This window comes from Mobula birostris, unplaced genomic scaffold (assembly GCF_030028105.1).
Source record: "Mobula birostris isolate sMobBir1 unplaced genomic scaffold, sMobBir1.hap1 scaffold_739, whole genome shotgun sequence".
In the NCBI taxonomy this organism is placed as follows: Eukaryota; Metazoa; Chordata; class Chondrichthyes; order Myliobatiformes; family Myliobatidae; genus Mobula; species Mobula birostris.
In genome coordinates this window covers 135,959-147,280 of record NW_027278457.1, presented here as the reverse complement: position 1 = coordinate 147,280, position 11,322 = coordinate 135,959, and the positions used below count along the sequence as shown (strand labels likewise).

Sequence of the window (11,322 nt, the reverse complement as noted above, 5' to 3'; positions counted from 1 at the left end):
TAAACACACCCTTGGATACACAATGTTCAGTTATTATCCTCTGCCTCTGTGACCTCCTCATTGTCAATTTCACCTTTCCAAGTTTTAACCTTTTAGCAGTACTCAACAGCTCAATCCTTCTGGCATCCTCTAATGCCTCAGAGGTTGGCGCTTGCAGAAATCTATCAACATCCATTGCTGCTGATTTTTCACCCACAAATAAATCAAAAGGGATTTCCCCAATGAAATTGATAATTAATCAATCAATACGCCCCCGAATTTGTTCATATCCTGGACGCAGGCCCCAATTTTGTTACAAACCATAACGCTTTAGAAATGAACTAGCAGCAGTAGACTACACCTGAAGTCTGGCTTTGATGCTAAAACAACTATCTTTATTAGTATCGACTCATAATATAGTAACTTAAGCAAGATAAACAAAAGTTAACAGAGTTATGTGTGTATATATGTGTGGGTAAATATAAGTCCCAAACTATTGAGCTCGGGGGAAACAAGGCTTAGAGTCTTGAGATGGTAAAATATGAAAGTTCAGTTCATCCATGGAATAGGTGATGAGAGAGATATTTGTAATGCAGGGTGAATTTCCAGAGAAGGCAATTATGTCGAATTCCACAGGTCCCATGGTGGTAAAACGAGAGAACAGTCACTGTAGATTTTATCTGTCATCATTCCAAATCCACATACGAATTATCACCGAAAGTGACTTGTCACAAGGGGTATTGTCTTCAAGTGAATAACCACACCCACACTCAGGCAAGGGTTAACACATAAGTGGGCTTCACAGGATACCTCAAATCAGATCCACTCCTATGGATCAAACGAGGTGACAACCACACATTCGATGTACGCTGAATCGATAATTAACCCACCCTTGTGGGATAGGGAAGTTCTAAACAGTGACCCTTGGCCACTAGTTCCCTGGTTTCGATCCTTCCATTTTTCCTCCTTCGTCTCCGTCTGACTCTGAGTGTCCGTGTCCTCGGTTAAATCTAAACAAGCTGCGAGCGATGTAAACAAGCTGCAAGTCAGACTGATTCGCCTTCTTAATCTCTCTCTCTCTCTCTCTCTCTCTCTTAAGATGACAGTCCACAGCAAAGGAAACCCAGGGATTCATAACAACGGCCACTCCCCATTGTGAACTGACTGGTGTGCCAGTAGTTGGGATGACTGAGTGAATCCTTTCCCACATTCTGAGCAGGTGAATGGTTTCTCCCCAGTGTGAACTTGCTGGTGTCTCTGTAGGCTGGATAAGTGAGTGAATCTATTCTCACAGACTGAGCAGGTGAACGGCCTCTCCCCAGTGTGAACTCGCTGGTGACTCTGTAGGTTGGATGACTGAGTGAATCTCTTCCCACATTCTGAGCAGGTGAACAGCTTCTCCCCAGTGTGAACTCGCTGGTGTCTCTGTAGGGTGTAAGAGTAAGTGAATCTCTTCCCACATTCTGAGCAGATGAACGGCCTCTCCCCAGTGTGAACTCGCTGATGACTCTGCAGGTGGGATGACTGAGTGAATCTCTTCTCACAGACTGAGCAGGTGAATGGCTTCTCCCTGGTGTGAACTGACTGGTGTGCCAGTAGTTGTGATGACCGAGTGAATCCCTTCCCACATTCTGAGCAGGTGAATGGCCACTCCCCAGTGTGAACTGACTGGTGTGCCAATAGCTGGGTTGACTGAGTAAATCCTTTCCCACATTCTGAGCAGGTGAATGGCCACTCCCCACTGTGAACTGACTGGTGTGCCAATAATTCAGATGACTGAGTGTATCCCTTCCCACATTCTGAGCAGGTGAACAGCTTCTCTCCAGTGTGAACTCGCTGGTGTCTCTGTAGGTGGGATGACTGAGTGAATCCCTTCCCACATTCTGAGCAGGTGAACGGCCTCTCTCCAGTGTGAACTCGCTGATGACTCTGTAGGGTGGATGAGTGAGTGAATCTCTTCCAACAGACTGAGCAGGTGAATGGCTTCTCCCCAGTGTGAACTCGCTGATGATTCTGTAGGGTGGATGACAGTGTGAATCCCTTCCCACATTCTGAGCAGGTGAACGGCCTCTCTCCAGTGTGAACTCGCTGATGACTCTGTAGGTAGGATGAATGACTGAATCCCTTTCTACAGACTGAACAGGTGAACGGCTTCTCCCCAGTGTGAACTCGCTGGTGACCCTGTAGGGTGGATGAATCAGTGAATCTTTTCCCACAGACTGAGCAGGTGAATAGCTTCTCCCCGGTGTAAAGTCGATGGTGTCTCTGTCGGGTGGAAGAGTGAGTGAATCTCTTCTCACAGACTGAGCAGGTGAATGGCCTCTCTCCAGTGTGAACTTGTTGATGTACCTTCAGTTTAGATGAGCAAGTGAATCCCTTCCCACAGTCTGAGCAGCTGAACGGCAGCTCCCCGGTGTGAACTCGCTTGTGAGCCATTAGGTCAGATGACTGAGTGAATCCTTCCCCACAAATTTAGCAGATGACCAGCCTTTGCCCAGTGTGAACTGACTGGTGTGTCCACAGGCGGGAAGACTGACTGAATCCTTTCTCACACCCAGAACAGATGAATGGCCTTGTCCCAGTGTGAACTTGCTGATATACCTTCAATTGAGATGACTGAGTGAATCCATTCCCACTGTCTGAGCAGATGAATGGCCTCTCCCCTATGTAAGATGACGGGTGTGCCATTCGATCAGATAACCAAGTGAATCCCTCCCCACAGTCTGAGCAGGAAGGATGGTTGATTGAATCCCTTGCTCCACTTCTTAAATATCTAGACAGGGACAGCAACACTGGCGTGCCATGCTTGAGATTCCTGGAGACAAATTCCTTGTCATTCTTAACCTGTGAAAAGATTTACAAAATCCATCAATGGGTGCAAGACAACATTTCAGATGAGATCATTTGATTTGCCAAGGTGTGATCTGACATCTCACTGTTAAAGTGAGGTTCAACCCAAGTTGGAGAGAGAAATCATCTTCTATCTGGGCACAGTGCTGGTACCTGGAATGACCATCTAATTCTCTGATGCTCTTCCTGTCTCAATAAGAATGGGCATTTCTACCATCTCCAATCTGTGACCTGGCTCAGTCTGACTCTCTCCATTGGTATTATTCCCTGTTCCCACTGAGCTGCATGGGTTCCTGCTCCCACAGTAACTGAAACACACTCACGCAAATAGGCTTTCTTGATTGCAGCTGGGATTTTCTTTTATGTATTATTAACTTAAAGTATCACAGTTTTAATGCCATGTAAAAAATTACTGCTGAGATGAATGTTTGGTTCGCCCACATAATTAAAACAAATAATATGGATTGGCCTGACTATGATTGAAATTGAATGCGACGAGCTTTGACATATTACTGGAACCCTGGGACCAGTGAACAACCGACAGCTTCCCCAGTTACTGACCCCCCCAATGGTGGTTACTTAATCAGGACTCCACTCCATTCGAAACCCCAATGCCAGCGGTCCACCCGCTGTGACTCTGTGCTATGACCCTATGGCGTACTCAACTGAGGAAAGCCAATATTATGCACCCCTCGAGGGACAGAAGTTCCCAGTTATGGTGATTGGAGAGGTGAAAGGAAGAGAGGGCAGTGCATTATTGGCCGAAGTTCCGGATTTCCTTTGGCAACAGACAGAACTGGTGGTTCCCCAGACCACCGTTAGGGTTTGCCCTGGGTTCAAGCCAAAGAACCTGGGTTCCTTGCCTACATCTCAATGAATCAAGCCTCCAGCACCCAGGAAGACTGGCAAGACTTGGCCATGGGCCAATTCAGATACTGGAAGGAGTCTGAGGTGAAGACGGGACATCTGGTAAGACATTCTTTTAATATTGACCGAACTCAAGATGTTGTACCCCATCTCTGGGCAATTTCAGGCCAAGAATTCGACCACACCAACTTCCCCCCTGTCTGGATCACCATGAAAGAAGGACAGACTCTCCCATCCATTCCGCAATACCCCCTGAAGCCCGAGGCAACGTCTTATGAGGATGGAAGCTCTTTTGTCAATCCAGCAGGAAAATGATATTCTGGCTATGCGATAGTGACGGACACTGAAATAGTTGAGCAGGCCTCTTTTGAAGCAGCTGTCTCCGCCCAGAAGGCTGAGCTGTTTGCTCTGACTCGTGCCTGTATCCTAGCAACAGATAAAAGTGCGAACGTTTACAGAGACTCCTGTTACGCATTTGGAGTTGTACATGACTACGGGGCTCTCTGGGAACATGGGGATTCCAGACTTCCTCTGGCCACCCCATTAGTAATGCCACCTTTGTAAACAACTTTACTCACAGTTCTACAGCTACCTTGAGTTTTGGCTATTGTTAAATGTGCGGCCCACACACGCATGTCCGACCAGGTCACTAAAGGCAATGCTTTAGTGGATGAGACAGTGAAAAGTGCGGCACAATCCTCGGTAGTTGTGGTGCCCTCGGGTTCCCGTCAAGCAACGTTCTGTGACTTAAGCAGAACGAGTTTGCCAGACATGTGGGAGGTACGTACTTTTCAGGGGGACGCCTCTGAGGAGGAGCGCAAACTGTGTTCCCAGATGGGTGCCAGAAAGACCCTGACCTAGGTTTTTGGATCACCCCAGTGGGGCAGATTTATTTTCCTGCAGAGTTTTTATCAATATTGGTCAATTAAATACATAATTGTACACACCTGGGAAAGGAGGGAATGGTTGGTAACCTGTACCCTGCACACTGGGTACTACTCCCTTGACAGGTGAACATTATTCATGTCTACAAGTTGATTTTATTGAATTGCCTGCACTACATTGCTATAGATATTGCTTAGTTATTATAGATGTGTTTAGTAGGTGGATTGAAGCTATTCCAACTACCAATAATACTACTGTGACTGTTGTGAAGGTATTATTACAGGGAATAACTCTCAGGTATGCTGAGCTCTGACAATGGCCCACACTTTGTGGTGAAAGTAAATGAAGGGCTATGTAATGAACTAGCTATGAAGCAACAATTCCACTGTGTACAACACCCACGGGCTGCTGGCATAGTGGAAACAGCCAATGGCACTCTGGAGAGTAAATTGGCTGAACTAACAGCAGAGACTGGACTCACTTGGTGAAGGTCCCACCGTCACCCCTATTCCACATGAGGGTTACCCCACAGGGGAAACAGGGTTGTCACCAGCTGAAATCATTTATGGACGGCCCATGAGGACACACTGGGGACCAAGACCTTGTGTACCATTGCTCCCAGAAAGTCTACCAGCAAAATTGGATATGCATACCCTGGGGGAAGAGATGGGGAAATATATATGCCAACTAACCAAAATTTTCCAAGCATTACATTCACAGATACAACAGGCTTACAAGGAAGAGAACCACTCTGCAGAGAGGAGTGACTATCCCACCACAGAACCTGAGAATTTTGTCCTGATCAAGAACTGGGATCGAGGGAAACTCAGACCTCGCTGGAGAGGACCATATCTGGAGTTACTGACCACTCCCACGGCTGTGAAACGGAAGGGGCAATCTCAGTGGATACATCAAACAGACAACAAACGTGTTACTGAAGGAACTGAGTAGAAGGACTCTCTTGGACTAAAGGAAAATGTATTGGTTGATAGTGGTGTTCGTGTTCATGTCTTTGAGAGGACTCACCCCAGCATCCGGGGGCCCCCATGTTAACACCTTTCTGTCTCTCTGTCACACCTATGCCAAACAGGTAGAACTGGGGCCTGCTGGGTTTGTGGTGAAATTCCCCAGCATGGTAAAACTATGATTCCAATGTCAGTAATCCCACTCAACCAGAGTGAGGAACTCTCAGCCTGGGCTTTCTCAAATAACACCCGGGGAAGTGAGGTGAGGAACTGTGTCCAGTCAGAGATAACTGTGGCTGTCAGTGTTCTGAGGGATGGTATCTCTCAAACGGAACTTCCTGTACTGGGAAACATGCATCCTGGCCATACTTGCAGGTGCCCAGCAGCGGAGAAGCTGAGACTGAGTGATTTTGGATGATCACTTTTCTCTCCTATGGAGTAGCCAGGAATTCATGAGAGAGAATCAATTTGGCTACAGCACTTGAGGAGCTGGCCACAATACTGCAGGGGCCCTGACACAAACACAGGCCCAAGTAACAGAAATATCCACTGAAATGATTGCAATCCGGCAAACAGTCCCACAGAATCGTAAGGCTTTAGATTTTATTCTGGCTGAGAAAAGGGGGAACCTGTGCTATTATTGACACAGAATGCTGCACCTATATCCCTGATGACTCTACTAACATTACATCCCTCTCCGAGCACACTGTCAAGGAGATTGACAGCATCAAGAAAGTAGGGCAGGATTTACACGGGTTCACCGAAGGGTTGAAATGGTGGTCTTCGAAGGCCTGTTCGGTAATACGTGGGGCATGATATTGCATTATGGCCTAATAGTTGTACATATCATTGTTATAATTACTGATGTCTGCTGTTTTTACCCACTGATTAGTCAATGCTGTACTCGTTTGCTTTCTCTGTAAAAGATTACTACTTTGTTGATCATGTAATGATGAAAAGGAGGGAATGATAAAGTATGTAAAAGGGTTAACACTTCGTTAAACAATAGCAGCCTGTTTTTCTGAAAGAAACTGCTGATGACCAACAGATGTGCTGAGCCATGCTGAGCCATATTTCTTCTTCAGGGTCACTAGCTGGGGTTTCGGGATGCTTATCTCCTTGTGTACTCAGGTGTAGAGATAGGACAGCTTCAGTCTGTTCTGTGTGTGAAAGCCATTATGATGACTTTGTAATTTGTCTTTAGGGGCTGTCATGTAGTAAATAACTTTGGCTCCAGCCTGTCTTGTGTGGGGGGTATCTGGACGGATATACCTGTGGTGTAAGTGGAATTGTTAGTCAGTTAGTGGATTGGGTGGGAACAGTCATATACTGTTCCTGTTTGAGCAAATAACGGAGTAAGCCCCAGGTGCTTGGAAAAACGAATCTGTACTTATACGGTCTCTGAGTGACTTTATCCGGATTCGACTTCCACAGAATGGGAGTGGTTTTAAAGGGCTGGGCTGCTGGTAGCACATTACCAGACCTGGAGTGATTGCAACTGGGTCTGACAGAGGCATAACTGGTTCTTCTGGGCACATTCAGTCTCACTCCAACTATTTCCTACCTTCCTTTGTACAGGTATGCAAAGTCTAAAGGACCAGTGTTTGAGTAAATGAGACTCACCAAACTTTCTCCTGACTGAAACACTGGATTCTCAAAGTCAGATGGGTTCTCTTCAGTTAATGCTCTCAATCCTCGGGCTGGTTCACTTGTTGCTGTTCCCTCGTGTGAGTTGTGGTTTGCTTCCAGTTGGGGTTCTTCTTCCAATAAATCTCTCACCGCAGGTCTAACTTTAACATGAAAGATAATGAAGCACATTAACAATAAAATGGAGAACAAAACATTTCTGCTTAATATTACTAAGAACAAAACTCACTGAAATTTAAACGCTGAAGTCAAATATAATGATCTCAGTGAACAATCTTTTATTGTCCCTCACACGGCACAAAACAATATGGGATAAGAAGGAGTCATCGTTCAGTCATGGTAAGACATGAGATGTAGGAACAGAATTAGGTGATTCGATCCATTAAGTCTGCTCCACCACTCAACCATGACTGATTTTTATTCCAACACCATATTCCTGCCTTCCTCCTGTAACCCTAAAGCTACTTAACAATCATGAATATATTAATCTTTGTCATAAATATACCCAAATGGCAGCCTCAACTGACCTCTGCGGCAACAACTTCCACAGATCAGACGACTTTAGGTCAAAATATTTTCCTCATCTCAGTTTTAAAGGGAAGCATATCTATTCTGAGACTGTGCTGTCAGATCAGACTCTCTATCTAATGGGGACATCCTCTCCATATCCATTGTATCCAGGCTTTTCAGCATTCGGTAGGTTTACTTAACCATACATCTCTCCACCACCCCCACTGTCCCTCTGAACTCCATTGAGCACAGGTTCTGAACCATAAAATGCTCCTCATACATAAAACTGATCATTCCTTAGATTATTCTTGTAAACCTCATTAGCAACAACTGCACAAAACATATTTCCAGAAATAACAGACAGACTGGTACCTGTATAATTTACAGGGAAAAGTTGTGCTTTCTTTACTGTTCTACTGTCACAGAACAAGCCATTTCCATTCCCAGATTAAAACAGGTCCATTTCAGGAAATATAAACCAGTCCAGGGTGAATGTAACAAAAAGAAACTGGAATTACCAGAAACGCTCAGCAGGTAAGGAACAGTTGCGGGGAGAGGAACAAACATTACAATTCAGGTTAATAATATTTTGTCAGAATGACGTCAAACATTTTCTGTTTTTAGTGCAGATCTCCAGCAACTCGAGATTCTCTCAGATTTCCACCAAGTGACAGACAGGTGACAGTGAGGGGGGATATTTCCAAACACAGTTTGAACACCAGACTCACGGGTCTATTTCCACTGTTGTAAACACGGACCAGCCCATTTACTCATAGCCTCTCTCTGTGAGGATGGAATGGGAACTCATCCTCTCCTCAGATTAGCAATCATTGCTTCCAAAGGAACTCCAGAAACAAACATCTGATCCCAGACCAGAAATACTCACTCAAAACCTCATAAACCCAAGCAGCTTGATCTCTGGGTCCATTTTACCTGGATCAAAAAGTGTGATATCCCAGGACCCAAACTCAGAGTCACACAGCTGAATCTGCCACTCACCAACACTGAGAGTCTCACACATCATCCCCACGTTTCACACTGGGTGGTGCAATCCGGGATTTCCCCACAACCAATGTCCAGCTGCTCGAAGTTTCTGCTTCACTGCAGAAGGATGACCATCCAGCCCCATCAGTAGAAGCACTAACCAATGTCAAATCCAGAACACTAACAGTTCCATATGCCTGGAGTGTAGATCACAGAATTATAGCCCAAGCACCAACTCTCCCAGTACTCTTTGCTGCCAGTAAAATACTGCAGTGTGTCTGCCAGTCACAATTCAATAACTAGCACCTCCACACCAATGCACAACAGAACTGGTACCTGATGACCCTCTGGCATTCTAGCTAATAAAAACTGATTCTGGAAATAACACAGCGAGGCCAAAGTTGTAAATGAACACTTCACAATAAAAACAAGAGTTAGAAGAAAGATTGCTGATATATAATATTGAGGTGGTGAGATACAGGGTGGACCAAGGTTGATCTAGATGGTTTATGTACATCACTGAAGCTGGGGGTGGGGGTGGGGGGGGGGGTTGGGGATTAGGAGACTGGACAGAGGTTGAACAAGATAGGCAGGGGATGAGCAGATGGAACCAGGTGGGAGAAGGGTTCAAGGACAATCACTGATGGTCCTCCAGCAATACACAGATACTGAATTAATAGTAGCATAGTCACAGTCATACTTTATTGATCCCGGGAGAAATTGGTTTTCGCTACAGTTGCACCATAAATAATAAATAGTAATAGAACCATAAAAAGTTAAATAGTAATATGTAAATTATGCCAGTAAATTATGAAATAAGTCCAGGAGCAGCCTATTGGCTCGGGGTGTCTGACCCTCCAAGGGAGGAGTTGTAAAGTTTGATGGCCACAGGCAGGAATGACTTCCTATGACGCTCTGTGTTGCATCTTGGTGGAATTACAATAGTACATACTACCGTATAAAATGACAAAGTTAGAACAAAGAACAAGAACTTTGCCATATATCCTTTGATCCTCACCATTTTTTTATCAATACACCATAGAAAATTTCCAATCCGGACACTTCACGTCTTTGCATGGTAACTACTCTGCCTATGACTGTGAGGGACTGCGGGGACCTTGGGATACTGATCAGCACATCACAGAAACCATTCTCCCCCCTAGACTTCCCAATCCTTCTGTAAAGCAGACAGTGAAATCAAAGATCCCCATAACCTGGGTCATTCTCCTTCCTCACCCTCCCCAGTCCGGGAGAAGACACAACAGCCATAAAGCTCAAAGGACAAATGTGAGGAGCCTCAGGAAGAGAGGCGACTTGGGGGAAGTCAACGGGACTCAGGGGCCAACATCAGATCTCCCCAACAAAACAAGGAGGAAACATCACCATCCATCCGGGGATTAAGACGCCAAGTGATCTTGCGTCACAAAGCGGAGGGCGGGGCAGATCTGCGGTAAAAAGCCTCACGTGAGCAGTTGGCGGGAGTTCCATTTCAATTCTGCGGAAATAGACAGCCTGGTCTCCTGGTTTGGATCGTTCAATGCAGATTAAGTGAAGTCGACACATTTCTGACGAGCCCAGATAATTGGAAAATAAATGAGTTCGGGCCTCACGGCCAACATCAGATCTCCCCGCTCGGGATCGGTCTCAATACTCACCGATGGGAAAGTGATATCTTCCGCCCGCAGACAGTGATCTCGATCCAGGCGGTGAGAATCCTTTGCCGATCCCGCAGACGACTCACTTCAGCACTGAGCGGAAAGGCGAACACCGTCCATCTGGAGACTGTGAGCAGGCGCGGAGTGATTGTTGCGTCATCCGGAGGGCGGGGCCTCGGGAACAGACGCGCAGCTGCTGCCTGTCTGCGGTTAAACGGGAGGGGCGAACGGGATCACGTGACCCGTGGGGGCGGAGACTCCAGCTACCCGCCACTCTGTGGAAAGAAACAAACTTGTGTTATGTACCATCAGTAATAGACCACAAACTCAGTTTTAATGTCAACTACTGTCTTTATTAGTATATAGAAAATTAAACTAACTTCTCACTGAAACAGAAGTTAACAGTGTTATGCGTTTGTGCCTCCCACACTGTCAAGTTTAGGAACAAGTACTTAAAGTTTCAAGGTGGCAAGTTTCAGTTATCCACGGAATGGGGAAATTTGTAAATCCACATTAAAATACAACGAGGAAGTAATCACGAAGAATTTCACTGGTTCCATGCTGGGAGAACGAAGTAACAGTCGCAGGAGATTTTCAGTCACCGAGTCATATTCCAAAATCCACGAAGAGATTGTACAAGATGACAGTCACAGGAATATCCTTTAGAACAAGTGGTTGCTATACAACACCCGAATCCATCCAAGTGTTAACGAAAGTGGTCGCCACAGGAAAACTCCAACAGTCCACTTCTGGATCAAAACGGTGACAGTCACACATTCAATATGCACTGCGTGCCGCTCCTTCACCCAGTCCATTTTGGCACAGGAAAAGTATCAAACTTTTACCCATTACTTTAGCAAACTGCAGCTTGCAGTCCGCTGGTCCTCCAACTGACTGTCTGTCTCTCTCTCTCTCTCTCTCTCTCTCTCTGAGACTGAGAGCTCCAGCAGTCAGTGTAGTGACGTCATACTCCCGCCTCC

General features: G+C 45.8%; 1 protein-coding gene across 1 annotated transcript in view; it reads right to left on the bottom strand.

Annotated features, from left to right (window-relative positions):
- Positions 1–359: 359 nt before the first annotated feature.
- The window catches only part of LOC140193717 (uncharacterized), a 41,888-nt gene continuing 30,925 nt past the window's right edge, over positions 360–11,322 (bottom strand). The window contains exon 3 of the mRNA XM_072250881.1: positions 360–2,438. Coding sequence (XP_072106982.1) covers positions 1,111–2,438 — 1,328 coding nt within the window. The 3' untranslated portion in view covers positions 360–1,110. The remainder of the gene's footprint in view (positions 2,439–11,322) is intronic.